This window comes from Oxyura jamaicensis, chromosome 7 (genome assembly GCF_011077185.1).
Source record: "Oxyura jamaicensis isolate SHBP4307 breed ruddy duck chromosome 7, BPBGC_Ojam_1.0, whole genome shotgun sequence".
NCBI lineage: Eukaryota > Metazoa > Chordata > Aves > Anseriformes > Anatidae > Oxyura > Oxyura jamaicensis.
Window position 1 is genome coordinate 1 of NC_048899.1, and position 27,820 is coordinate 27,820.

Genomic DNA, 27,820 nt, shown 5'->3' on the forward strand with positions numbered 1-27,820 from the left:
AAACGGGGTTATTGGGGGTTAAGGGGGGCTCTGGGGGCTTATGGGGTGTTACAGGGTCGTTATGGGGTTTCATAGGGTCAGTGGGGTTTTATGGGGTCTGTGGGATGGGGTTGTGGAGGGTTATTGAGGGGTTACGGGGAGTAAAGGGGGGGTTATTGGGGACTAAGGGGGGCTCTGGGGGATTATGGGATGTTATAGGGTTGTTATGGAGTTTTATAGGGCTGGGGGGGTTTCATGGGGTTTTTATGGGGTCTGTGGGACGGGATGTGGGGGGATGTTGGGGGTTAAGGGGAGTTATGGGGGGTAAAGGGGGGTTATTGGGGGCTCTGGGGGCTTATGGGATCTTATAGAGTCATTAAAGGGTTGTTACGGGGTTTTATAGGGTTGGGGGTTTTTATGGGGTCTGGGGGACGGGGTTGTGGAGGGTATTGGGGGGGGTTATTGGGGTTAAACGGGGTTATTGGGGGTTAAGGGGGGCTCTGGGGGCTTATGGGGTCGTTATAGGGTCGGGGGGGCTTATGGGGTCTTATAGGGTCGTTATAGAGTCTTATGGGGTGGTTATGGTGCCCTATAGGGGGGATTGGGGGGCTTAAAGGGGGGTTATTGGGGGTTTTGGGGGGGTTATGGGGTGGTTTATGGGGTCTTGGGGGGGTTATGGCATCTGATGGGGTTATGGGGTCGTTATAGGGTCGTTACGGGGTTTTATAGGGTTGGGGGAGGGGATTGTGACGGGTTATTGGGGGGTTATGGGGGTTTATTGTGATTAAGGGGGATTACTGGGGGTTAAGGGGGGCTCTCGGGGCTTATGGTGTGTTACAGGGTCGTTATGGGGTTTTAGAGGGTTGGGGAGTTTTAGGGGGTTTTTATGGGCTCTGTCGGATGGAGTTGTGGGGGGTTTTTGGGGGGGGTTGTGGGGGTTTATTGGTGTTAAGGGGGGCTCTGGGGGTTTATGGGGTTGTTATAGGGTGGTTATGGGGTCATTTAGGGGGTTATGGGGGTTTTGGGGGGGTCTTGGGGTGGTTTATGGGGGCCTATGGGGTCGTTATGGGGTCATTATAGGGTTGGGGGGGTTATGGGGTCGTTTTTATAGTACTCTCTGGTGGTCGTCTGGGTGGTCGTCGGGATGAAGTAATATGTCTTCATCACAGTTAAACTTTTCACCTTGTCTCCCTGCACATGCTCTCTGAGCCCTTGGTCACAATCTGGGCCATAAGGTTGGTTTGGTCTGGTTCTCGGGGTCTGAGGGGTTCCTGTTACCTCAAGGCATTGCAAGTTTGGCATTCTTTATCTTGTCCTTTTATAGACAGTCCTCCTTATCTCTGAGCCCTTGGTCACAGTCCAAACCATAAGGTTGGTTTGACCTGGTCCTTGGGGTCCCAGGGGCTCCTGTTATCTGGAGGCCTAAGCACAGCACAGGCACAGAACATTGCAAACATAGCACATATTAAGCAATGAGTATTGCCTACATACTCATTCTTAATCAATATGAATTGCCCTCTGATTTCTGACCCCATGTCTCAGTATCACTGAATTCTTTGGTTGTTTAAATCAGTCTTAAGTTCATTATTAGTATTCAAGTTTATTTTTATAGAGGGATTGCAGGGTACCGTTCTTTCAAGTGGACCTTGCAAACACTAGTACTTCAGCTGCATGAAGTTTTCTGCATTTTTTTTTTAAAGTGCTATAATATTCATTCAGACATCTGTAATTGAAATATGTACAACTTCATGCATATTTTCACTGGTTTGACTGGTTTATGTATACTGTTACTTAATTACTTGTAGATTCTGTAATTTAAAAGTTAAAATTTGTAGTGGTTAGGAAATAAGAACCTTATGGGGTTCATGTAAGACTGTCTTCTCAAAAGAGTGCACAAGTTATTAATATTTTTATGACTAACTAGAATAACTTAGCCATTTAAACAAGTATTTTAACTAGTGGCTAACATGAAACTTATTTCTTGCAGTAACAATAAGCTGTTAGTATAATTGAACTGTGGTGAAAATAGAAGTACTAGAATTACAGAGACAAATGGAGGCAGATAGGGTAAGTTTATTGAAAGGTTCTTTTAGTTTTACCTATTATGTTTTGAATTACAAGAGCTCTCTTCACAGCATAATGAGTAAAATGGAGGGTGTTTTTTTTTTTTTTATTAATACTTCAGTGTGGTCACTTAGAAATTCATGCATCTTAGGCTTGACTTCTGGTCATTTTGCCTTCAAGGCTTTGCAGGGAAGCTGCTGGAAAAGGAGAAGCATTCTCAAGGCTGGTTGCAGATAAGCCCAACTGTGTAAAATTCAAGTACTTAACAGTGGAATGTTGTATAAGTTAAAAACTCAAAACCTATCTATTCTGTATCTATACACTTTCACTTCTGTCACAACTAGTCAGTAATAGGTACTTTGGGACAGAACTTTTTCCTAAAAGGTAGTGAGGCTGTAACTTTTTTTTAAGACATCAATAATGCAGATGCAAAAGCACAAATTTGTACCAAGACTGTAGACAAATGCAAGAGTATGAGTCATTTTCAAGTAGCTCCTTTGGGCAACATGTAATATTAAAATTGCAGGAAAGACTTGGACTGCTAAACTGTGGCAAGTATTGACAGCACGTCAAGTGAGAAAAACGTCTTCTAGGAGGTGTGAGAGAGAAATTTTTTTTGTATCATCAGCTAATTTCTGCAGTAGAAGATTCCTCCTTACTATCACATCATTTGGTGATAACGAAAAGACAAGTAGATTGTTGAAGGAAGGCTGTAGACAAAAAATGAAGCCTGGATTCAGAAAAGCAATTGAGCTGCAGTAATGTGAGCTAAAAAAAAAATGCATTATAGACTAAAAATACAGCAGGAACCCTCTTATTTGTTAAGAAATACTTGGAAAGAGGGAGATAAGAGGTCAGTCATTCTCTATATACAGTTTTCCTTGTGGTCAGAGAAAGTGAGGTGTACCGCACTTCATGATGCCAAGATGGGATTAAGTTAATATGTCCACTTCAACTGCATTTTCAAGTATATCTTGTCTAATTGTGTTTTAGCCATACAAAGTAAAGCAGCAAGTAGAAATCACATTTCCCTTATTTGAAGCACAGGAGAGGTATGATTGTTTAGTATCTACTTAGAATTCCCAGTCTGTTTCATGTTGATTTGTAGTAATGCATCCAAGTTCAGTCCCAGCTGCTGCTGAGGGTAGCTCCAAGACCTCTGATCTACTATTTTGAATAGGAGGTGGTAATAGGGACAGGAGTGAGCTCTGTGTTTGTTCTTTTATCTAGAAAGAAGAAAAGAAACAAAAAAGGACTGCTTGTAAATTTTCATAACCTTGTATCTGACCATTAAAAACACCAAATCATAGAGCCATGTTCTTGCATATTACAGTATTGAAAGTAACAGGAGAAGAGGTTTACCTTTCTTTACAGAAAGTTGAATAAGTCTTTCACAACTGATCACATTAGCTATGCACTTCTGCTTTAAATCAATAATATTGACCAATTTTCTTATTAGTTAGGCTGACTTAAAACTGTCTGAAGCAAATAGGCTGTTATCTGCTGCTTTTTGCTTTCAGCTGATCTAATTATTCTGTAATCCAACTCTAAAATTTTGTTACTTATTTAGATTATAGCTGTGTCATTTAATAAAAATTTAGTAAACTCACCTGCTTGAAGAATGTATGTGAAAGCAAACTGCTCGCTGATGGCCTGAAACACAAAATGAATGATACAATTATATTTTGAAAGGTTAAATACTGCTTTTGGAAAAGGGGCTAGGATTACAAATCAGCTTCAGCTGTGTGGTTATTTTGTCCATAGAACAAATGTGAAGCCAGAGAAAGGCAGCACAGAACTCTTAAACTCCGTGCCTCAATTTATAGCAAGGACACTACTAAACAAATCAGTTTACTTTTACTTTTCATTTTTCTGCTTAACAAAGAATTTAACATCTCATTCAGAAAAGACATTGTACTGAAAACATATACTCCAGTTTGTTTTTTCTTGGACAGAGTGCAAGTTTAAAAACTAAACTTGTTGAACCACCATACAAAGTACACTTATTTTAAGAGACTCAGGCCTGGGGGATGTCAAACAAGCCTGTAAAAGCACAGTTCCGTTACCAGGCATAATAGTTCTTAAAGTACAAGACCAATATTAAGTGTAGTGTTTTGTAGAGTAATTCTGGTCTGAAATTCCAATTTTAACAACATTCAACTAATTATTGTATCCTAAACTGTGAGCTATACTTAGTCTAAGACTGAAGCGACAGAGAATTAATTTTCACCAGAACATTACCTTTTCTCGGGGTCCTGTTGCAAACAAAGTTCTACCAAGTTGTGGAAAGCAGGGGAAAACGTGTTGGAAAAGGGAATTTTTAGTCTTTCACTGGTCATTGTGCGTGTCATACTCTCACCAATTCCAGAATCAACACCTGATTGGGAATTCTTCATCCTGGATTCCCCGTGGGGGAAGGTATTTATATCCCAATGACAATATGCAGGACCTTTCAGTTTTTGCAGCAGCATCTAGTAGAAAGGAACATCATTTAGAAGATTCCAGCACCTATCTAGACCTATGCTAGAAAACTTCAGAAATGGAAGGATTATTTGATCTAGCAAGAAGCATACATGTTCGAAATACCTAAAAGTAGGTGACATTTCATTAGTAATAGTACTGATTTCTCTCAATAAAATAAAATCATCTGAGTTTTTTGAAGTAGAGATGAGTATCATACCTGAGTGCGAGGCATATCTTGAAATGGAACATGTCCATTGGCTAATTCACATGCTGTGATTCCCACACTGTAAATATCAGACTTCATGTTATATCCCGACAAATCCTGTAACAGGAATAAAACTAAAGCTATTGATCAGTACAGACAAAAATACATCTACCTGTTAAAAGATTCTAATATCCTGTAGTCTACATAGGATTGAGGCAATCAACAAATTGTGAAACCTCAGCCTTTTTTCAAAAATCTGGTGTTATACCGAAGAGAATTTTTAGGCTCTGCACTAGTTTTCAGGAAGAAAGTCAGGTGAAGAGATTCAGTTGTACAGCACCACCTTACTAATGGCTTTAAAACTTGTTCTCTTTAGGAAGACTAAATTCAGCACATCCATTTTGTTCTGTTTTGAAGTTGCAGTTCAACAGCTTCTATTGCACTTCCACAAGCAGACTTAAGATAGAAGTTGAGTACTTCCAGTAACTTTGAAATAGGAAGAATGAAGTGTAATTTATACTGACCTGTCTCAGTAGTTCAGGACTCAGCCAAGGAAGTACAGACGTACTAAACTGGGGGAAATCATATACCACCTTTGACTTTTGTCCATTGTTAACTAAACTGTAAAGATTATTTAAACCAGAGAGAGAAACCAGTCCATCCCCTGAAATCAGGATGTGGCTAGCTTTAATATTCCTGTAACACAAAAGTTGTAAATTTTAGTTACACATTACTCAAAGCACCACTAAAGTAGAAAGGCTTTCCTATTTCTTACATTGAGATGTTAACGTTCATTCTACTTATTCGTTCTATTTATCAGATTAATTTAATGAAAGGTCTTCACTCAGTATGAGATGTCTTTTTTAAATACACACCAAAAGTGAGGGGAAGAGGCTGGCAAGGAAAACTGATTGCCAGAAATTGGAAAAGGGCCTTCCTTTCTGGCAAAGGGTGTAAAGTAAGGAAGTTACTTCTACAAATCTCATTCTCTTCAGCTTCAAAAACAAAGCCAGACAGATGTTACGGAAATAAAATCCTGTACCAGCTGTCTTTAAACAATTTGTCGATTATCTGTTCTTGTTAAGCTTCTACAAACTTGGTTCTGCTGTATTATTAAAAACAAAATGCTCCTGCCCTATGTATGACATAAGAAGGAATAGAGAAAAAGGAAAGGAGACAACACATGAGAAGAAAATGGGTTTTGAAGTGAAACCAAGTTCTTAATAAACTAGATGCTATAATCTGGTTCTTACCTATGGCACTGACATTCTCCTACCTGTGAATGTAGCCATTCTGGTGCATGTAATTTAATCCTCTGATTGCACCAAACAGAATGTTCCCTATCAAAGCTTCACTCATTCCTTCAGGAAAGTAAGTCTTCAGTAGGTGTCTAGCAGAACCTAGAAGAGGGGGGAAAAACACTAACAACTATTTAAGTCAAACAAGCCTTATTAAACTATTTGTCTGTGCTTGCTTCCTTGTATGCATTCACAAGAGTGGTATTCTTGTTTTTATACTGCCTATGGTACATCAAGAAAACTTACATGGATGCAGCTGATGCTGTATCCATCAAAGATCGCAGTCAAGTCATGCTGGGTAACTGAAAGCCTATGCCAAGCCTGCACTGAAACCAAACAAGTTTTCTGTTGGCAAAATTAAAAATTCTGTAAGGTCAAATGCATCTCCCAGTTATCATTCCACACAATGTGGCTGTTAGAATTAAGTGCAATTTAAGTTCAAATGCCAATCTTTGCTGGGGAGGAAGATAAAACAGAAGATACAGAAGGCTTCTCTAAACAAATGGTTTAGGAAGGTGTGCTCCACTCCCTTCAGCACACGACAGGATATGCTTAAAAAACACTCATGAACTGTGTGACGTAAACTGTTATCAGTCCCTTTTTTTTTTGTTACTATTCCTAATCTGCAGTTAACAGTCCTTACCATAGGCCATGAATGGAGAAATGACCCAAAGCCAACTACCAGCTGTAAACACAGTCCAAAACGTCATTACGTTGGGATGCTGGAAAAAGTGGGATAAAACCACCTCATTCTATGGAATTAAATGAAAATGGATATGTTAACCACAAGACATCTGTCTTACTATGAGCATTAATTATGTCAGTAAGCAGTAGAAAGAACTGTTCCCTGTAGGCATTTACACTGAGTTGCAGGTGATGTGCAAAGCCTGCAATAGAAATCCAAATGGTTTGGGTATGACTGCATTTGTCTGAAGTCAAGTCTAGTTTATTCATGATCTGAAGTTTTGCTGTTAAATGCAGAGTACAAAATGTCTTTCAAAAGAAAAGTTGTAAAATTATGAGGATTTTTAAAACAATTGCCAATGGTTTCTTCAGAAAGCAACTCTCAAATTTATACATGCCTCATGCTGTGCCTTTGAAGTGAAAACTTGACCTAAATGACCCAGTAAAAACACAAAGTCTACCTCCGTTTAGTAAACTATGTGTTCATCAGTATCTTCACCAAACTGGCACTGAAGTGCTTTTGCTTTACCTGTAAGGCTTTCAAATGCTCTTCAGAGCAACTTTCTAGGTCTGTGATCCTTACAGCAACTTGCATGCCAGTAGGTGTATGCCGTGCAAGGTAGACTGAAGTTAAGTTGTTGAATCTCCTTCCTGAAACCAGAAGTGGTTATCTTAACAATGGAAAATGTAATAATCTACCACATATTTTTCTTCATATTTAGAGATCACTTTGCAGTTACACTTTACATCACTTTTAGCATGCACGTTAGAATAAACACACATGCACAGTGGGACTCAGTGCAGACATCCTTAGAACAATCAACTCCAGTAGCCAAATGATAAGAGATGTTAATACTGTATTCACATCCCACAGATTAAAAAAAGAGATGTCAAAATGCACAAACATCAAAAGAAAATTCCAGATAACTGTTGATTTCTTATATTTTAAAAGAAGTGATGACTGAAACATAAGAGTTGTTCTCTACTTCTCTCAACTAAGTAGACACAATATTAATTCTAGTCAGCTGATAACACATTTTCCAAACTTAGTAAGTATTTACTGCAATTAGCAATAACCTAGCGAGAGAATGCATCTGCAAGAACAAGAAATATTATAAGGTATGGTTATATTACCTATTTCCACCTGGAGTTCATAGTGAGAGACATTGGAAGAACAAAATATCATTTCATTCCCTCCTGTAGATGGGGGAATCCAGGCTAGTTCAGAATCAGCCTAACAGTGGGGAAAAACACAAAAACACAGTTCTCAGATTTCTGTGTACATTTATTTCTTTAAAATAAATGCAGAAATAGCATTAATCAGAATGCTAGGACCAAATACTCAAGTCAGAATATTCATGACAGTGCTTTTACCACTACGCTGAGTCTTAGATAAATAAGCTACTGCGGTGGTTTTTGTTGTTGTTGTTGGTTTTGAAACTACTACAAGTTTAAAAGTAATACTTAGTCACCTATAGTTCTCTTCTGAAGTGGAAGACCGGAAGTACTGTGGCTATTTTATTTTATTTTTATTTTTTTAAGATGTGCCCCCTAATGAGATAATTTTTCACATGTACAGCTTCATATTTAACTTTGCCAGTTATTTTTTTTTTTTTTTTTTTTTGCTTCTTACCAGACATTCATGGATGCTGCTCTGAGATTGCTTTTCTGGTCTGAGTGACTCAACTGGTGTACGTAGAATACAGGAACAGTCCTCGAGAACAGAAACAAGTGACTGTTAGTGGACTTGCTGCAATTTATTAATCATGGCATCAGAAGTAATCCCTATAAGTTCAGAAAGTTTTCCACTACAAGCAGTTAAGAAACAACACAGAGCATATGGCAGACCCAAAACTAAGCAGTTTCTGTTCCTGAAAGTTGATACAACAGCACCATGGAAACCCCCACAGGTACGACATTTCACCAGAACTTTCTCACTTCCAGGTATGACTGGGTAACAAGGTACAGTGGTCAAAGATTCTTAAATACAAACTTACCAAACAAGACATGGAACCGCTTTAGTTGAGGGGAAGTCATATACACCCATTTATCCTAGAAAAATTAAAGTAGCAACAACGTCAGATTGTACAGGAACAAGTGACAAGCATCAGTCTGTTTAAATCAGAGCTGTGAGGCATTCGTCTGTTATCTCACACACACAAACTTCTGCAGGTTTGGGAAGACCTGCTTGTATCAAACCTTTAAGCAGTGTGCAACATACGTTTCAACTGAAGTCTTCCTTTTTAATTCATGGGTTGAGAGATCCTATTACCATTTCTGAACGAGCAATGTAATTACAAGGCAACTGCATAAGTGCAGAGAATAAAAAAGAAATTGATTCATGAATCACTAGCAGTTCATAAGAAAGAAAAAAAATGTCTGTTTTAAAGGAGCACAGCTCTACTAGTTATATTTCAGCTCAACTGTGTGCAGATGAACTAGCTCACAAAAAGCAAGCCAAAAGCTTTTACTCTTTCAGTTGTGAAATGTAAAGTGCAAATACTACTGTAGGGAACTTGAGTAAGAAAAGGAGGAAAAGCAACTCATTTTTTCACATTACTTAGGCTACAGAATCAGCATTCGAACATCACAGATCAGAGTAGCCACTTTGCAAGTCCCCTAGCAGATTTGCTTTCTACCTAATGTCTTGAAAGCTTATGCAGGGAGGAGAGAGAGATGACTGTCTAATAAGCGTACCAGGTTTCTGAAATATAAAGTGAGACTAACTAATTTACTTTAGCTACCTGATGATCTACAGGTGAGTCTTCTACCATGAAGAATCCTACTTGGCACTTGACATAAAGTCCACCAAGGGAGGTAATTCCATCTTAACACATGATTATTGCTTGAAAGGTAACTTTAAAATGGTGAACCACTACAGAGACTGATCATTCTGTGTGTCAAGGAGATAGGCTTGATTATATCCGTTATTTAAGTTATGTATGCTGTTTAATCAAGTCAACAGTCTGAAAAGCTAACAAGCACTGACCGCCCATCCACTGCCAAATATCTAATCCTTAATATCTTTATCCTAAAAAAAAAAAAAAAAAAAAAAGTTTGAAGTAATTCCTTTTTAAAGATTAAAAATTGAGACAAAATGAGATCCTTAATAGGTATTCAGCTTCTTCAGAGGATCAGGACTTGACTTACCCAGCTTCACTGAGGAAGTCTGTGGCAGGGTAGGAAAAAAATGCAAATGCCCCAAGACATTAGCCAGTACTATAACAGCTCTAGTATCCTTCTATTGGAAGAAAAAAATCTCATACCATTATACAAGTTACTCTGTTGCTTGGAACATGAATCTGCAAAAGCTTGGCTGAAGAATAAAGTCTTGATAACCAGAACATACTGAAGTAAAATTAAAGAATGTGTTCAAAGGAATGACCAGCCATCAGATATGTCTGTGATTCACATTTTTTCAAACAACATTAATAAGGTGGGTTTTTTCTTTTTTTCATTCTGTATTTTAATGTTGCTTCAGTTTCCATTATGATTTTAGGTCATGACCCTACCAAAACTTTTTCTGCATTTTTCCTTCCATAACAGTCTTTCTTTGCACTGTAGATCGTGACAGCAGCACACAGCCGAACTGCCGCATTCACCCTAGCTTGGTCAAAGCTTCAGATGCGGCGAACAGTGCGGGGAGAAAGCCGTTTCATCTATTCACAGAAAACACAAACCGCGACCTGCGGAAACTCCACAGCCCAGAGCCCAGCTACCTCGGACGCAGGTCGCGGTCCTGTTCCCGCGAGGCCGCAGCAGCTCCTTGTTACCCCGAGGCAGGCTGACCCCGGGAGCCTCCCGCGGCGCCGCTCCCCTCTCGCTCCGCTCCCTGTTAGCTCCGCTCATCGGGCCCCGCGCCTTCACCGCGACGCCCCCGCCTCCCTCCTGCCCCCCACGGCGGCCGGGACCGGGCTGCGCCTGCCTATGACCCTACCAGCGCAGCGGCGGCCCCCGCTCCCCCTTCCCCGGCCCACCCGGCTTCCTCCGCAGCGAGGCTGCGAGCGCGGCGCTACCGGCGCGGGGCCCCCTCAGCCCCGGAACGGCCGGTAAGCCCTGCGGGAAGGAAGCTCCCGTTCCTACCCGCCGCCAGCCCAGGGCCCCGCCTCGCTTCCAGCCCCAGAGGAGCTGCAGGGGGTGGTGGAGGCGGTGCGGTGCGGCGTACCGCGGGGTTGCCCTTTTGCAGCCTGCCGGGATTCGTAGTTCTGCGGCCGCAGGCGGGCGGAAGGTGGTGCCGCCCTGCCTCAGCCACCAGCTGACTACGTCGGGGCTGCCGCCTGGCTCCCCGCCGACCTTGGGTGCCCGGGGCGGGGAGGTGGAACACCGGAACAGGCCCGGGGCGGGTAAGAGGTCCCCGGCGCCGAGCTAAGGTGGCACCGTCGCCCTGGCCCCCTCTCTCTGTCCTGCATGGTAACATCGTCAGGGCCGCGTTCTCTCTCCCTTGTCCCTCAGGGTCGCCTCCCGCTGAACTGCAGTACTGCCGCGCCCTCCGGGCTGTCCCGAAGTAGCTGACGGGCTGGGTTGTGAGGGGTTATTGGGGGGGGGGGGGTCTGGGGGTTTATTGGGCTTAAGGGGGGTTATTGGGGGCTAAGGGGGGCTTTGGGGGCTTATGCCGTGAGGGCACGGGGCTGGGGCCCCGCCTGCCTGGCCTTGGGGCTGCGGGCAAGCCGCGCTGCCTCGTGTGGCGTACCCTCCCGGGGAGGGAAGGCAAGCAAAGAATTCCGAATCTTTTCCTGTGTTGCAATTGGCAGAAATGTTTTGTTTTGTTTGTTTGTTTTTGTGTGATAATGTAGGTATGCATTATGTTAAAGCTTTATCCGTTCAATATATATGCTTAGACTGCAGTCAGGTGCTAGGCCCGTGCTACCGATGGCTGTGACCACAGGCATGGCAGATGGTGTGACCTTCAGCGTGCTCTCTAGTTTCCTGTGTTATAAAAATATGGGCTCTAAATCGTGTGGGCTCTGCTTGGAAGTTCATGTTTCTGCTCTTAGAAGACAAAGCTTGACGAAATTTTTATTGTGGTTCATCATACATATGGTTTTGAGGGCAAGGAGATTTTGGCTTCCGTAAACTTTTTAATTATAGTGTTGCATTCTGATCTTCTGAGTGAACAGTAATAATAGCTTTTTTTTTCCTGTCAGCCACCCTAGAGAAAAAGTGCTATATGGAGTCGCAACCTTGTATTTATTTATTTATTTATTTATTAAAGGAATCCATCTGTTGAAAACATCCTTTTTCATTCTTTCAGAGATACTGTTGACTGATGGTGAGAATGTGATGCAGATACCTATTCTACTAGGAAATAACTTTTGACACAATGTGTTACAAGGTAGCATGGCAGGTTAGCTTTCATATACTTGTTATTTTTACATGAATGTGTATTTCCAAGTAAAAATGTGTTGACTTCTTAGGATTTTGGTCTTTGATGCAATGATAACCACTCACTAAAGCCTGCAACTAGCTGATTTTATTTAATTACTTATGCTTGGCTGCTAAGAATATTATGTAGGAAATACTGAAGTTCATCTGTTATCTTGTACTTTTCAAATATTTTCACCACTAGTCATAGTATAACTAGAATTTAATTTATTTTGCCAGGAGTAAAGAAAAAAATGGAACAGATATATGGAAAGCTGGATCTTGTTAATTCCATTGTCTAAAGGAGAGCCTGTTAAGTCTTTTTTTCATCTTTCCAGTCCACAGCTAAGACTACCTGACTGGATGTGCAGACTGGGGGTGATGTGAGAGGTGATTTGGCAGATGTGAAGGTATTTGGAACTCTGTTCATATTGGTACAGCCGGACATCATCTCCTCTGTTTGGAGGTACACTGGTTCGAAAGGCTTGAGGAAACAAAGGAAATGCACTATAGACAACTAGTAAATAATGCTTTTCAACCAGATAAGTGTGCTCAATATTAATTTCTACTATTGTGCCTACTACTAATGTTCTTGACTACATTGCCTTTGCTTGGAATCTCTGTTTTCTTGCTGTTGGTATATAAACATTTCGGAGACATTAACTAGGTTGTTTACCTCATTATTGTACTGAAAGTGTGCATGCTTGCTTTGTTTGTTTGTTTGCTTTCTTTTAATAGTGCTTTTAGTATAGAAGGTAATATGAAAACAATGAATTACTAATACCTGAAATTTGACAGCTCTTTAGTGATGGTGTCCTCTGTTAGAACTGTATCAGTTTATCAAATTTCTATAATGAGTATTTGAAAATATAACTTAAGGACTAGAGTGCTGGAAAATCACAGACTTTTCTGTTGATAGTTTACATCTCATATAATAGAGGCCTTTCTGTGGTGAATATTGTGCAGTTGAAAGGCAATATTTTAGGAGGGATAAATGTGATTTGTTGATAGTTTTCCAAGAAGATACAAAAATAACATTTGCATAGAGATGTTTACAAAGGAGATGACAGATACTTTTAACTAGTTGGATTGCTAGCAGTACTCTGGTGACTGGGTCTTATAGACCAGTCTGGTTTATTTTAATAAATATAGAACTGTTCTATAGAACTGTATAGAACTGTTAAAATGCTGAGCACTAGTTGGGGTATATATTAAGAACTGTAAATCACTTGCTTGACTGAATTCAGCTGTGCATCAACCTGAAAACATTAGTGATTTAGTGGAAATTAGTGGAATTAGTGATTAGTGGAATTAGTGATTAGTGGAAAATGTTATGTTCATTTGAAGTATACTTGTATACTTCATAGACAACAAGGTTCAATTTTTAAAGAACCCTCTAACAAACTTTTAATGAAATACTAGCACAGCACTTGCCTCGTGAGTGTATGTCACATTTTTATACTCCCTAATCAACAAATACCGGATTCATGACAGTTCTTTTTTTCTTAAAAAAAATAAAATAACTAAAAGAAGAAATAAAGTCTACCTGCAAGAAATAAATGTATATGCGTAGTAATGTTTTGATTGTGCATTTATGGAAAAGAAGTAGTAATTAATAAAACTTGATATGGGTATTTCATGTAGGTAGCATTCATCGTTTCAGCTGAAGATAGAATTCTATTAAGGATATATTATTTTTACATTGTGTGGTAAGGGTGATACAGACAACCTCCAAGCATGGAGGACTTGCCAAAAAACCTTGCTCTCAAACTGTGATATGCAGCAGCATACATGCACGCATATGCATAAAGCTTATATACCTGTACTTAAGTTGCTTTTTTTTTTCCCTCTTAATGGAAATACGCATATTATTGCGAATGACAGACAAGGAGAAAAAGTCACAGAATCACAGAATCATCTAGGCTGGGAGAGACCTCCAGGATCACCTAGTCCAACCTCTGACCTAACACTAACAAGTCCTCCACTAAACCATATCCCTAAGCTCTACATCTAAACGTCTTTTAAAGACCTCCAGGGATGGTGACTCAACCACTTCCCTGGGCAGCCTATTCCAGTGACTAACAACCCGTTCAGTAAAGGAGTTCTTCCTAATATCCGACCTAAACCTCCCCTGGCACCACTTTAACCCATTCCCCCTCGTCCTGTCACCAGGCACGTGGAGAACAGACCGACCCCCACCTCGCTACAGCCTCCTTTAAGGTACCTGTAGAGTGCGATAAGGTCACCCCTGAGCCTCCTCTTCTCCAGGCTGAACAGTCCCAGCTCCCTCAGCTGCTCCTCATAAGACTTGTTCTCCAGACCCCTCACCAGCTTCATTGCCCTCCTCTGGACTCGCTCGAGCACCTCAATGTCCTTCTTGTAGTGAGGGGCCCAAAACTGAACACAGTACTTGAGGTGTGGCCTCACCAGAGCCGAGTACAGAGGAACAATCACTTCCCTAGCCCTGCTGGCCACACTGTTTCTTACGCAAGCCAGGATGCTGTTGGTCTTCTTGGCCGCCTGAGCACACTGCTGGCTCCTATTCAGCTGACTATCAACCAATCCTCCCAGGTCCTCCTCTGCCAGGCAGCTTTCTAACCAACCATTCATTGCCCAGCCTGTAGCACTGCTTGGGATTGTTGTGCCCCAGGTGCAGGACCCGGCACTTGGCCTTGTTGAACCTCAGACAGTTAAAGTGAGTCTGTCTCGTCTTAAGTCTGGATGAAAAGCCTGAGAGAACTGTTGTGGCCAATCTTTTTACTATACAGTCATCCTGGCTGTATGGATCTATAAAAACTAAAAGTGCACTTCTTGCATAATAACAAACAGTTACGAAAAAATAAGCATAGTACACATGGTATAGCATTTTTTTGTTTTCTTTATAGACTATCAAGGTTTTGGTTTAAAAAAATACAGAGGAAGTACTTTGTAATGTGATTAACCAAATATAAATAAAACACTGAACTGAATTAATATCATCCACTGTCACGTGGTTATAAAATTGAAATATTTTTTAGAATACAGTTTGTGAAATATATTGCTGTACTATATCAAATTTCTTCTTCTGTGACACTTAAGAAATCTTTGAAACTCGAGACAGACGAATTATAAATACACATATAAGTAGATGTGACAGTAAGACTACAGGAAATGTTGAAAATGGTAGCTGATAAAATGTCAGAGACTGCATACTTTCATATTATTTCTAGTTTGCTTATCTAGGAGAAGTTGTAAGTCCGCATGTGAAAATTTTCGTCAGTTTGTACCTATGACTATACCTGTGGAATATGGATGACTAATTCTGTTTTATTTTAGAAAAACATCTGCACCGGTATTTGAACTGTGTCTTACACATACAGATAGTAACTTAACTATATATAGCACAAATTGGATATGACTCAATTGTTTTTTGAGTTTACATTGCTTGCATAGATTAAAAAAAAAATATTATTGAAATCTTCATGCAAAAGCAGCCATTCCTTATGTCCTTACTATTACTGGAAATAATATTTTTATATTATTTTAGAGAAATACTTGCTTTAATTATAAGTATGGAAGAATAATAACTTTCATCAAGTAGAACAGCAATTTTCAACTTTATAAATTTTGCCATTGATCCATCATTTTGGGGAGTTAGTCTAAGCACAGAAAGTAGATAAGTGTTTTTTTGTTTGTTTGTTTGTTTTTTTTTTCTGTTCAGAATTTTGGCCTTATATACGTGCACTTGGAAACTTCCAAGTATTTCAGCCACTTGTGTCTCAGTAGTCTCCAACATTTCTGATGTCACTTAAATGCAGAGATAATGTCTTTGCTTTAAATTCTCAGGTAAATCTGTTTCAAGTCATATGACTATTTAAGGTAGACAAAATCAATAAAGCTTGAGTGTCAATTTATAAGAAATATTGTGCTCACGTTGACCATTCCTCTGATTTTCCCCTGCTTTCCTAGGAAGCCGCAGAAGTGACAGATTAAAGAAGGATTCTGCCTTGCATTGGATAATGTTTTTAAAATTGGACAAGAGTATACATTTTGTGAGGGAGAAAAAAACAAGCAAAATCAGGTATTAGTTACAAATTTCCTCACTTTCATGTGTCTGGAATATTAATCAGGGTTGACTTGTATAGAATACTTACAGATACTTATTTAATAAGTAATTTGATCTTTTAGTCGAGACAGGACTTTCTTGAGTTTGGAGATTACAGTCACTAATAATGAACAATAAAGTAAGCTCTGGACTCTAATAATTTTTATCAAAAGGTTGCTGCTTTGCAGCTTAAGTGGCATCGTTACTACTGGTAGGTGGCACAGTCCAATGCATCTATCTTATCAGACACAGACAACTCTGGTGTTACAATGCTTCCATGAGATTTCTGTGCAAAACAAGTATAGGATTAAGGTATTTAGTGTAGAATTGTAGCTTCTGTGCTGCATGAAGAGTTCTGCTTAGAAATAGAACTGATTTGTGTCCTGTGGTGATTATTTTCTGGGATGCCTTCCATCTCTTTGTACTGCTTTTAATTAAAACCTTTTGTAATTGCACTTTATGCATTAATAACACTACAAATGTAATGTAGGTGGAAACCATACATATGGATGCTGACATATCTCATCTGTGGGGCAGGATTGCCATTGCCATTTATTACCAGCCTCAGGCTCTGACTAGTCACAACTGCTGTAATGCAGCATTGTCTTGTAACTGTGTGCTATCTTTCTTCGTTTAGTGTGATTTGGATTTGTTTAATTGGCAGCTTTTGAATATGGTTTGGGGTAGAGGTCATAACCATACTTCATACAACAGCATAACAGTCTTGAGATTAAAGCTTGAATAACCAAAAGAAACAGTAATTTTGCATTTTTATGCAGTTTATTTAGTAAGGCCACTTGCAAGCTTCTCCCTGTTAATATTATGTTACCTATCTAACTGCTTGTTAAACAGTTGTCTCTCTTAAATTTTTGTTCTTCCTTCTGATCAACATCTAATACTGTATTGAAGTCCCTCAATACCATACTTGCAAAGTAAGGAATGTCATCTTGGCATGTCTGATGGAAAAAAAAGAGACCCAAACCACCTTGCCTTGTGAGGTGGTTTTTCCTTATGTCAAATGTGGTTTACATCACAAACACAGTAAGAACTGCTGTGAGTCTTCTTCCTTTTACGTACTTGTTTAACTGAAAAATAAATCTTGTTTAAGCGGAGCCACATAAAGCTGCTTGCCCAGGACCATTTCCAGATGGCTTTTGAATACCTCCAAAGGTGGAGACTCCACAACCTATCTGGGCAACCTTTTCCAGTGCTCAGTCACACTCATGGTTTAAAAATAAATAAATAAAAGTGCTTCTTCAGTTCAGTCAGGATGTCCCGCGTTTCAGATTTTGGCATTCCCTCTTGTTCAACAAAGATAAATGCAAAGTCCTGCACCTGGGGATGAATAAACTTGCGTACCAGTGCGTGCTGGGGGGTAACGGTCTGGATAGCAGCTTTGCAGAAAAGGACCTGGGGATCACTGACAGAAATACATAATATAATGCAAGAGGAATCTCAATATAAAAATAGGATAAATGGTCTTACATCACTAAGAATCAAAGTCCCATAATAAATTAACTTTCAAATAACAAATGCTTCTGAAATCTCAGTCCTACAGTTCTTAGTAAGTGTCTAATATAGATAATAATTAAAGCAGGTAAGTAAAATACAAAGGAAGAAGGTATTGTTCATAAGTATAAGCTGACTTTAATGGAAGAAAATTCTTTCTTGATCTCCTGCTAAATTGTACAAGCAGATGAACTGGAGGCTCTTGGCTTTCTTTAAAAAGCTCCTGAACTCTCTGTTCTGAGCTTGTCAAATGAAAGATTACTACAGATGACAAGACAAATTTGTGTTTGTGCTTGGGGAAACTCTTAAGAGCAAATTTGAAATTAATGTAAGCTTTAAAGAGAATCATGTGTTTACTGAACGTAGAAGGAGGGAAAATAAGACCTTGTTCTCTTCTATTTTTTGTTTTTCTGTCAAGGATTACTCTTAGATTTTACATGGAAGATCATCAGTCTGTAATAAGATTTTAAATTTCAGATAGATCCAAATCTTAATTAGTGGACTTCTAAAGTGGAAGAGATTGAAGACAACAGTCCAATAAAATTTATTTATGCCAATCTAATGTTCAGAATGATGATTTTGAAATCCTGCCTTTAAAACCTATTTCTTTAAATGCACTTAGTAGCCTGAAGAAAATTTATCTTTAGTTGGAGCTGCTGTCCTTCAGTGCTGAAGGAAAGTGGCTCATTACAGTGAATGAGCCTGTCATATACTAAATATTATATGGAAGATGAGGAATGGTATAAACAAACAGTAATTGACAAAGTCAGTGGTGAAGGTGAGATGTCATGTTTGCAGGGAAAGGGCATATTTTTAGTGACACATTTAATATATAATGTTGTAATGTTTAAACTAAGGATTCTTATTTTTTTAATCTTTTAATTTATTTTTATTTTGGGGGGTTAAATGGTAGTACAGGGAGGAAACTCAGTCTGAAAGAAATGAGGTCATGTTAATCCACTGGTCTCATTTGAAAGCATGAAATCTGTTAAGCTCTGGTGTTCTTGTTTTATTTGTAGGTGGTGGCTGAGCTGAGAAGCTTGTGAAGCTCATATGAAATATTCTATAGATATTTCTGCTGTTGAGTAGTAAGTCAGATGAAAGAAATGATCATGTCCTAAGACAGCAATAGATCTGGAGTATGAATCCGTGTACAGAAGTGAGTTGATGCCAGATTTGTTAACATCGCGGTAGCTTGATGGCAATCCCTTATTCTGTAAACCAAAGCCATCTTTCTGCCAAAGCAAGAAGGGGACAGTGCACAATCTGACTACAGAATGTTATTTCTAAAGAAGTGAACTGTGAAGAAAAGACTCATGAATTTTGATCATAGGGTCTTGGAGAGCATCTCTGGTAAGTTGGAGAAATAATTCTGTCACAAGTCCTGCATGTATCTAATATTTCAAATAACACTAACCTGAAAACTGCCTTGAATTTGATATTCTTTGTATGGCTTATCTGATACTTCAAATCAACAAAAATGGTGAGTACTTTAATTAGTTTGTAAAATCAGTTTCCATTGTAAGATGTTTTTGATTCAGTGTTAATTATCATTATTGGCATTTCTTCCATTGAAAGATACTGAAGACAGTCTTCATCTTTGGCGGACATGCTCAAAAGATGATCATTGTATACCTTTGATGTGCAGTACTTTAGCAACTTAATGTTCCTTTTTTGCAATAATCTCAAAGAGACTAAGGGGGAAAAACAGGAAGAGCTAAATTTTACTGTTTAGAAGTTTGGGTACTGTGTTCACATAAAGAACGCTTCCATGTGGATGGTAATAGAATTTTGTATTTAAGTTGCCTGATTTTAAGGCAGTATTCCATTTATATTTTTATTTACTTTATTCAAGCCTATGTTAATTACCAAACAAAACAATAAACAGAAGAAAAAGTATGTGAATTTCCTTCAGGAAACAGGACTGTAACTATGCTAAAGCCAATGAAACCTTACAAAATCAACTGCTGCTAAAATGTAGGTCTGTATTTTAGTTCAATAAGCAGGGAAAGATACAAATTGAAGCTCATTAAATGCACTGTATTTAAGAAGTCAGATGGAGCCATGGCTAGAACAGCTTTGCAGGAAGTTAGGGAATCAATTGGGGATGAGGAATTTGCAAATACTACGATATCAATTGGTTTTCTGGTAATTTGTCCAGTACAGAAGATTTTTTTCAAACCTACTGAAGGTTTATAAAAGTATTTCATAGTATGTAGAATCTATACTACTATAGCATATAATAAATATATGGTGTATTCAATAGTAATGTACTGTTGGTGGCATTTACTTACTTTCAGATGTCAGCTCCACTGAGGACCTCCCTGAGGCAGAATTGGTGAGCATGCTAGAAGAACAGATGCCAGATTACAAGTTACGAGTGGACTCTCTGTATCTCTATGAAAATCAAGACTGGATTCAATCTAACTGCCATGCCCGTCTTCCCAAAATCTCTTCTCCAGTTCATGACGAGGAGACCTTCCGTTACATGAGTAAGTATACCTGGACCTAAGACTTTTTTTTTATTTTTATTTTTTGCATTGACATTTATTGAAGAGCAAAATGTAAATATAAACTGGTTAATGTTTAAGTGTAATGTTCAAATCTGGACATTTTTGCAGAGGTGGAATGAAAAGCTGAGTACAGAGGAAGTGCTTGTAGTTCAGCTCTGCCATTCTAAGAGCTGAGCTAGCATGTCCCATGGCTGCCTAATCCTTAGATTTCACTTAGAAATAAGAGTGGAAACATCTGATAGTGAAAAGGATGAGGGAACCTAGAATTGTGCTAGATTAGATGTGTGTAGTGGGTTTACGTGGCAAGGTTTTGGTAGCAGGGGGCCATAGGGGTGGCTTCTGTGAGAAGGATCTAGAAGCTGCCCCATGTTTGGTAAGGGCCCCACTGCTGACCGGAGCTGAGCCAATAAGTGATGTTTTGCGCCTCTGTGAGAGCATATTTAAGACAGGGAAAAAAAACTCTATGCCACACAGCAGCTGGGAGAGTGAGAGGAGTGAGGAACAGCCTTGGAGGCGCCAAGGTCAGCGAAGAAGAGGGGGAGAGGTGCTCCAGGCGCCAGAGCAGAAGTCCCCTGTGGCCTGTGGTGAGGCCCATGGTGAAGCAGGATGTCCCCCTGCAGCCCATGGAGTACCACGGTGGAGCAGGGTTCCACGCTGCAGTCCATGGAGGAAACCATGGTGGAGCAGGTGGACCTGCACCGACAGAGGCTGGGGCCTGTGGAAGACCCCTGCCGGAGCACATTCCAGGCCAGACCTGCAGCCTGTGGAGAGGAGCCCACGCAGGAGCAGGTGACCTGGCAGGAGCTGCTGCCCGTGGGGGACCCAGGTTGGAGCAGTTTGCTCCTGAGGGATGGACCCCGTGGTACAGGCATATCTGGAGCAGTTCTTGAGCTGCTGCCTGTGGGCAGCCCACAGCAGATCAGTTCAGCAAGGACTGCATCCCATGGGAGGGACCCCACAGCACAGGGGACGAGAGTGACCGAGAAGGAGCGGCGGAGAAGAAGCGCTATAGGCTGACCATAAACCCCATTCCCACGTTCCCCTGCACCGCTCAGGGGGAGGAGGAGGAAGAGGGTGGATGGGGGGGGGGAAGGGGCTTTTAGTTTCTTTCCTTTGTTTCTCGCTTCTCTAGCTCGTTAGTAATAGGCAATAAATCTTACTATCTCCCTATGCTGAGTCTGTTTTGCCTGTCACAATAATAACTGCATGGTCTCCCTATCCTTATCTCATCCCTTGAGCCCTTTTCATCATATTTTCTCCCCATTCCTCTTTGAGGAGGGGGAGTGAGAGAGCAGTTGTGGTGGAGCTCGGCCACCCACCCGAGTAAAACCACCACAATGTGATACAAGAGGTATGGAGTATGCAGCAGTTCTGTTTTCAGGAACATTAACAATGCTATGGTTCTTTTGATGGTATTTGTTCTGATGCTGTGTGTCAATGTTTCTTTTCAAATGCTATTAATGGTTTCTTCTGGAGATACAAATTATGTGATTGTCTGGTAGGTGGGTACTATGTGGATGTTGATCACTGCCTTTAGGTTCTGAAAATACTAACTAACTTTTTGCTACCAGTCAGTTGTGAATACAGCAGTCCTTAAAGCTAAAAGATCATTAAGAAAATGAACTGGATCGTATCATGTGAAGAAACCTTCTATACCATTTGATTTGAAACATATATAAAGGTTGCTAGAAGAACTAAACAGTAATTTGCTTGTAATTTCAAGTGTTTTCATGTGAAAAGAGGGGAACATTGTAAACAGTTTAGAGAAATGGCTATGTCCTGTTTCCTCCCCGTATTGGAAGGAACCACTTGGGAGAATTAACTTGGTATTTAGGTTCAACTTACTATTTCTCTGTAATGAATGCCTCTTTGACATATGTGTCACCTCTGCACAGGGATTTTTTGTTGTTTGTATTTTCAGCCTCCACCCAGGGTGTATAGCAAATGATTAAGTAAAAGTAACATATTACCTTTTACACATGCAGCAATCCCTGATTTAAAGCAAGCTTGTTATTGATCAAACTTGCATGCTTCAATTTTTTTTTTTTTTTAACTGTGGAAAGCATTTTGAAAGCCACTTAATGATTATTGCTTGGTCTGTTTCTGATAATAATATTGTAAACAATTTTATATTGAGTGACCACTTTTATAGTTCAATTGAAGTGATTGCGTGTAGTCAGTGGGGTGTGTACTTATCTCTAACCTTTAATTAGAAAGAGTTGGGATCAAAGTCTGTCAGTGCTGATAGCAGCTTTACATCAAATGTGTCTCTGGTCAGTGCCTGCAGTTTCAGTGTAATGAAGCACATTGCTCCAAGAGAAGACACTTCAGTCAGTGTGAGCTTGCATTTCCAAGCAGTGAGAGGTGGCAGGGGTCATGATTATTTGGCTGTCAAAATACTACAGAAATTGGTGTCTTCCTCTTTCACCCAGCAAGAAGTTCTTTACAAATCCAGGAATTTCTCCTCTGAAAATAGTGAACTGCTTGTGAGAGGTTTTTGTTTGTTTGTTTGTTTGTTGTTTTTTTGTTTGTTTTGTTTTGTTTTTTTGTGTGTGTGTGTGTTTTTTTTTTTTTGAACAGTTTCCTTAGTTTTCTTTTTCTTGATATTCTCAAAAATGCACTGTAACTATCATTGTAAATTTCTGTCCAAAAGTGAATCTTTAGAATGAGTCTGTCTTAAAATTTTAGGATAACATAGATGCTTCTATATGTGAGATTACCCAACTTGGATGTGAAATACATCACGTTAATTTAAAAGGTCACTGTTAGGTATAACTAACTCTGTCAACACTGTTGTAACTGTTGAGTCATATAAATTCAAGAGAAATATGTTTTTTTGTTTCTCCTAGAAATTGTCCAGACAGAGAGAAGGAATGTAACTTATCATCTGAGCCTGGTAGCTTACAGGAGAATACTGGGAAGGTCCCAGACAGATAGAAATACAAATTAGTATTTAGTTATAGTCACTGCTAAATAGCTTGTTAGCTGAAGTTTGTATCTTTCTTAGTATTGACTGGAATTGGGAATAAATGTGACAATCATAGTTGTGAAGCATAACTTGGGGGTTTTATGCATCTCTCTCTCCCTCTATATACAAATGGAAATTTTTTTGCAACTTTTGCTGTAGAGAATGGTGAACTTCAGATTTGAGTCAATTTGTATTTGACATCTAGGGGGAAAATAGCAATACAGTACTTGCTGCACTTGCTCCTCCTCTTTTTGTAGCTGCTGCTGCCTATTAGAAGGTGGATCTAATTAGCGATCCACCTAGTGTGAGTTCCTGCTGGCACTCACCTAGTCTTCTGTGAGGTAGAAGAATATTTTCTCCTTTAACTTTGGTAGAATAAGAAACCTCAAATTACAAAACATCTGTCTGTAGAACTACCTTGTATATGTGAACAAAGGAACATGTCACGACATAACAAGAATATTAACCAAAATGAAGAGTTGCTTGCAGCCTTCCCATGGGGAGGTGAGTAAGCAGAAATTGCACGTGTGTGTTCACAGTAGAGAGTTATAACAACTATGTATAATTTTTTTCTGTAGTGAAGAAAGTAACAAAAGTTGTATGGAGCTAAGTTTCAAAGCTGTTACTTCTGAGATTTCATTTACCAGAGCAGATATACTTGTCTGTGTTTTTCGGAACCTACCTATCAGAGTAACCATGCATGTAACTAACGTAGATCTTTACTAAACTGACTTAGCACTGGATAGAAACTTCCACTTGAAATCATCTGGTGGGAATACTTATCACAGAAGAGCTGGCTATAACATTCTGCCTGCTAACGGATGGAAGTTATTGGGCAGTGAATTTTGAAAATATTAGTAAGATGAGTGCCCTCGCAGCAAACAATGTCAAAGTGGCACAGTAAAACTAACCTCCAAAATGCAAAGACAAGTACTTTAAATTTTGTAAGGATGGTTTTCTCTTTTTACACCACTTGGAAATAGAGTTAGCAAATGGCAGTGCTTTAAGTTCAACACTCCTTAATAGCAGGTGTTTGATTTTTATGCCTACTAATCGACTTGGTAAAAAGTGTTTGATTTGTTAGTTTCAGTTTTCTTCCCTGTTAAACTATTAGAGAAACAGTTCTGTAAACCTCATTCTTCTGTGTTGTTCTTTCTTTTTTCCTGTCTTTTAAGACTGTATAAGTTTTCTTCTATACTAAAATGCAACTTATTTTTGTTCCTAACATATAGCCTTAGCATTATGTTATGCAAGGTTATCTGTGGGCATTACCTACATAAAGGATACACATAGCTTACAGAGCACGCATATATAAAGTGTGCACTTCAGCTCAGCACTTCTCTATCTCATAACCACATAATCAGCCCTCAATAAGAACAAAGACAAAAAAAACAACAATAAACAGAACCAATGCTACTATGTACTCAGAGCATGAATCAGGTTTCAACAAGGCAGAAAAATCTCAGAAATAGATTTAGACCAACTCCCATAATAATCTCATAATTTTACAATGCAGAGATGATAGAATTCGTTTCAAAACAGGTTAACTTATGTCTCCAATTGAAGTAGATACTTCCATATTTATTTAACTTACCTTGCTGCCTTCTTTGCTTTCATGGTCTTGAGTCCCTAAAGCAAAAATAGCAAATTTAAGGCCACACAGAAGGAAAGGGAGAAAACAATTATTTTCTCCTTGCTGTCAGCAAGCAATGTTTTGCCATGTCTTGGGAAGCAAGGCCTCAATACACAGTGGTTGCTCAGGAAGACAGCTCATGCTTTCGTAACAAGAGTCCCCCCATTTCTCTTTCCTCTGCTCAGCTTTTATTGCTGAGCATGCTGTCATATGGTATGGAAAATCCCTTTTGTTTGTTCACATCACTGGGGATGGGCAGTGAAGACAGCCTTGCTGTCAATGCTCTTCTAGCTACAAGTACAGAGCACCACACTGTATGGGCTGCTGTGGGGAAAGTTAACATCCCAGCCAGACCCAGTAGACTATTTCCATGAATTTTAATTCTTTCTCCTTTTTATTCTTTCTTCCCCATCTTTCCTTTTCTGTTACTGTAGCTCTTATTGAACTTCCTCCCTCCTCCTTTGCTGGATCTCACAAATTTGCACAAGGTAATTCAGATTTCTTCTTTACTAGCACATTCTGTTTCTCAGGACAATGTTTTATATTTTAGCTCCAAGTTCTGTTCAGAGTTGTCACAAATTCTTTTTGTTCTTCGTTTCTTCTTGACTTAGTCCTGTTTTTGAAATACTTCTTGTTCTCAATAAAGTCTGCAGGTGTTTTCAGCTATATACGGATATACATTACCTCTCTCTCTTCCCAGCAGGTTGGGAAGTTAATAACTGTATTCAAAAAGTTGATCTAAAGAGATTCTTCTCCTTTTTCTAAATGTGAGGGTAGTGCAAGCACCTCAACTTCCAGCTAATATTGCTGAAAGCAGTAAATACTCAATATTTTGGATCAATCTCTTAAATGAGCATCGTTTCATACTTCTGAAATTAAGATGCATTTTGATAGCCTCTGCTAGTTTCCACAACTAGTTGCTGTATTTGAGCTGATATAAACAATGTCCTCTGTGTTTTAGTTCTCTCCCTTCCAAGCAGTCTTCTTGTACTTAAGCAACTTCAGTAAGTATGCTTTTTTCTTCTCAGTTTTAGGCACAGATAATGTGGAGCAGAAAACCTACAGTGACGCTGACGTGGCCAAACATCTGCTAGCTGAGGTATGCTCATCTCTGTAATATAATTGTGTTAATACATTTGAGGACATGTATTTGAGGAAATTATTCAGCTCCTGGAATTTTTGCTTCAGTTATCTTCAGGAGCTTCGTATCTCACATATGGGTCATGAGAAGCTGTCCAGCAATTTGCATCACCTCAGAAACCAAATTTAGCAATGCTATGGATACCTCATAGAAGCTAGCATGTAATGAGAAAGAAAGAGATTTCTTCTGCTTTCCCAGTGCCACTTGGCTGTTACCTTCTCATCACTATTCCAGTTAAGCAGTCTGTTGCTGGAGAAGCTTTCACTTGAAAGACAACAGGCCTAAGTGTACGTGACTTCTTAGAATGACACAATAGAGCCCATATAACTTCACCAGTACTGTACCCGGGTTAGGTGCCCTCCCCCTGTTACTGACAATGACTGTGGGAAAAGAAGCATAGTTATGGATGTCTTTTGGATGAAACATTAATCATTGTTTTATCAGTGTTGCAGAAGCAATCCATTTGAGAGTGAGTAAGGATCTCAGAGTGCTGCATTAAACAGTAGCTATGAAAATCTAAAATTAAAATCTGTATTTAAGCTTTATCTGGTTAAAAGTAGACACTCATACACTTTTTATGAGCAGAAGGACCGGGATCTGGAACTGGCAGCTCGAATTGGACAGGCCCTGCTTAAACGAAACCATCTGTTGACAGAACAGAATGAAGCACTAGAAGAACAGTTAGGACAAAGTCTAGATCAAGTGAGTGATTATTTTTTTAATTTTTTTTCCATCTTTTTATGATGATGAGACGAGGATTAATAAAAACATATTATTTCATCGTGAAAACAGTTGATTGCTGCTTTCAAACTACATAAGTATACTTAGCAATCATTCTCCAAATTACCGTAGTTCAGTCAGCTTTCTTGGTCCAAGAATTGACAAGCTGGTGATCTTCTTTTATGCTAGGTTAACCAGCTGCAGCATGAACTATCGAAGAAGGATGACCTGCTTCGTCTTGTTTCAATTGCTTCTGAGGAAAGTGAAACAGATTCCAGCTGTTCTACACCACTTCGTTTCAATGAGTCTTTCAGTGTATCACAGGGTCTTTTACAGCTGGATATCTTGCAAGATAAACTCAGGGCACTGGAAGAGGAGAACCTTGCTCTTCGATCGAAGGTATAGATTACTTACAGTGTGTACCTTATATGCTGGATATGAGATAAATTGGGATTGTTAAAAAAAAAAATCCAGCATCTAGGCTTCTCTCAGAATGTATAACTATTTGTTTCACTGTATGCAAATCATATCCAAACACTTTTCCTCCACATCCTTCTGCTTCCTTTACTACTATTCATTATTTTCTGAGTCCTGAGGTGAATTCAATCTATCTTAGTGGGGGAAAGAATGGAATTAAAAAGAGACTGCTATCATTCTGTGATATAACATAACCTTCACTGACTTGAAGTGGCCTCAATCATATTGAGCCTGTATTTGCACTTGTATTTGCATTTGTATTTTTATTTTTGTCTAACAGCGTTATATAAAGAAATGTGCTTCTACACTTGTGTAGCTGTACTTCTGCTTGTTTGAACAATCTTTAAACACCACTACTAAGTACTAGGGTGAGTCAAATTGAGTCCTGTGAACTTGCACACTTATGTGTGCAAAGTTTAATATCAGGAATCATCCTGACAGTCCAAATAGAGGTGGCATTTGCTATGATCGATGTTGTTTAGACCTGTTGTGATACAGTGTCTGGCCCAGAAAATTTCTAGTCTAACTAAAACAGCTGAGGAGTAAGGGGAAAAGCTGTTCTATTGCTTTTCAGTACTGCCATGGAGTTGGCTAAAAATTTAGTTTTCAAAGTTTCTTTGCCTTAAGAAGCTAAAAAGCAAATTCAGTTGCTTGCTTCTGATTACTGTGTTGGTTTACATTTCCATACCAAATTACATATTTGTGAATTTTTTTTTTTTTT

The 27,820-nt window shown here is 39.3% G+C and overlaps 2 protein-coding genes across 9 annotated transcripts in view; one reads left to right on the forward strand and one right to left on the reverse strand.

Moving 5' to 3' along the window:
• Nucleotides 1-2,032: 2,032 nt before the first annotated feature.
• On the reverse strand, nucleotides 2,033-9,942 carry STRADB (STE20 related adaptor beta). 5 transcript variants are annotated; one of them, XM_035332079.1, is made up of 13 exons: nucleotides 9,844-9,942; nucleotides 8,691-8,745; nucleotides 8,327-8,407; nucleotides 7,828-7,927; nucleotides 7,223-7,344; nucleotides 6,653-6,761; nucleotides 5,988-6,111; nucleotides 5,236-5,407; nucleotides 4,724-4,828; nucleotides 4,285-4,514; nucleotides 3,654-3,696; nucleotides 3,069-3,269; nucleotides 2,033-2,753 (listed from the first exon to the last, which is right to left on the reverse strand). In XM_035332079.1, the coding sequence occupies exons 2-12, from the start codon at nucleotides 8,700-8,702 to the stop codon at nucleotides 3,117-3,119; spliced, it is 1,251 nt and encodes a 416-aa protein (XP_035187970.1). In that variant the 5' UTR covers nucleotides 8,703-8,745; nucleotides 9,844-9,942; the 3' UTR covers nucleotides 2,033-2,753; nucleotides 3,069-3,116. The 5 variants fall into 5 exon arrangements, with proteins under 5 accessions (XP_035187970.1, XP_035187971.1, XP_035187968.1 ...); XM_035332080.1 differs by having other exon boundaries at nucleotides 2,033-3,269; nucleotides 6,653-6,731; XM_035332077.1 differs by having other exon boundaries at nucleotides 2,033-3,269.
• Nucleotides 9,943-10,926: 984 nt separating this feature from the next.
• Nucleotides 10,927-27,820, forward strand: part of TRAK2 (trafficking kinesin protein 2) — a 27,078-nt gene continuing 10,184 nt past the window's right edge. For 2 of the 4 annotated variants that reach the window (XM_035332046.1, XM_035332047.1), the window contains exons 1-7: nucleotides 10,927-11,036; nucleotides 18,667-19,000; nucleotides 19,948-20,139; nucleotides 23,540-23,632; nucleotides 25,790-25,860; nucleotides 26,488-26,604; nucleotides 26,812-27,021. In XM_035332046.1, the coding sequence (XP_035187937.1) occupies nucleotides 18,964-19,000; nucleotides 19,948-20,139; nucleotides 23,540-23,632; nucleotides 25,790-25,860; nucleotides 26,488-26,604; nucleotides 26,812-27,021 (720 nt within the window). In that variant the 5' untranslated portion in view covers nucleotides 10,927-11,036; nucleotides 18,667-18,963. Of the gene's footprint in view, nucleotides 11,037-18,666; nucleotides 19,001-19,947; nucleotides 20,140-23,539; nucleotides 23,633-25,195; nucleotides 25,250-25,789; nucleotides 25,861-26,487; nucleotides 26,605-26,811; nucleotides 27,022-27,820 lie in introns of all 4 variants that reach the window. The other 2 variants (XM_035332048.1, XM_035332049.1) reach the window with 2 other exon arrangements.

Coding starts and splice junctions, on each gene's coding strand:
- STRADB (XM_035332079.1), bottom strand. Junction 7,928..8,326: donor GCAGCATCCATGAATGTCTG/GTAAGAAGCAAA, acceptor CCCCACTGTTAG/GCTGATTCTGAACTAGCCTG. Junction 6,762..7,222: donor AGCATTTGAAAGCCTTACAG/GTAAAGCAAAAG, acceptor TTAATTCCATAG/AATGAGGTGGTTTTATCCCA.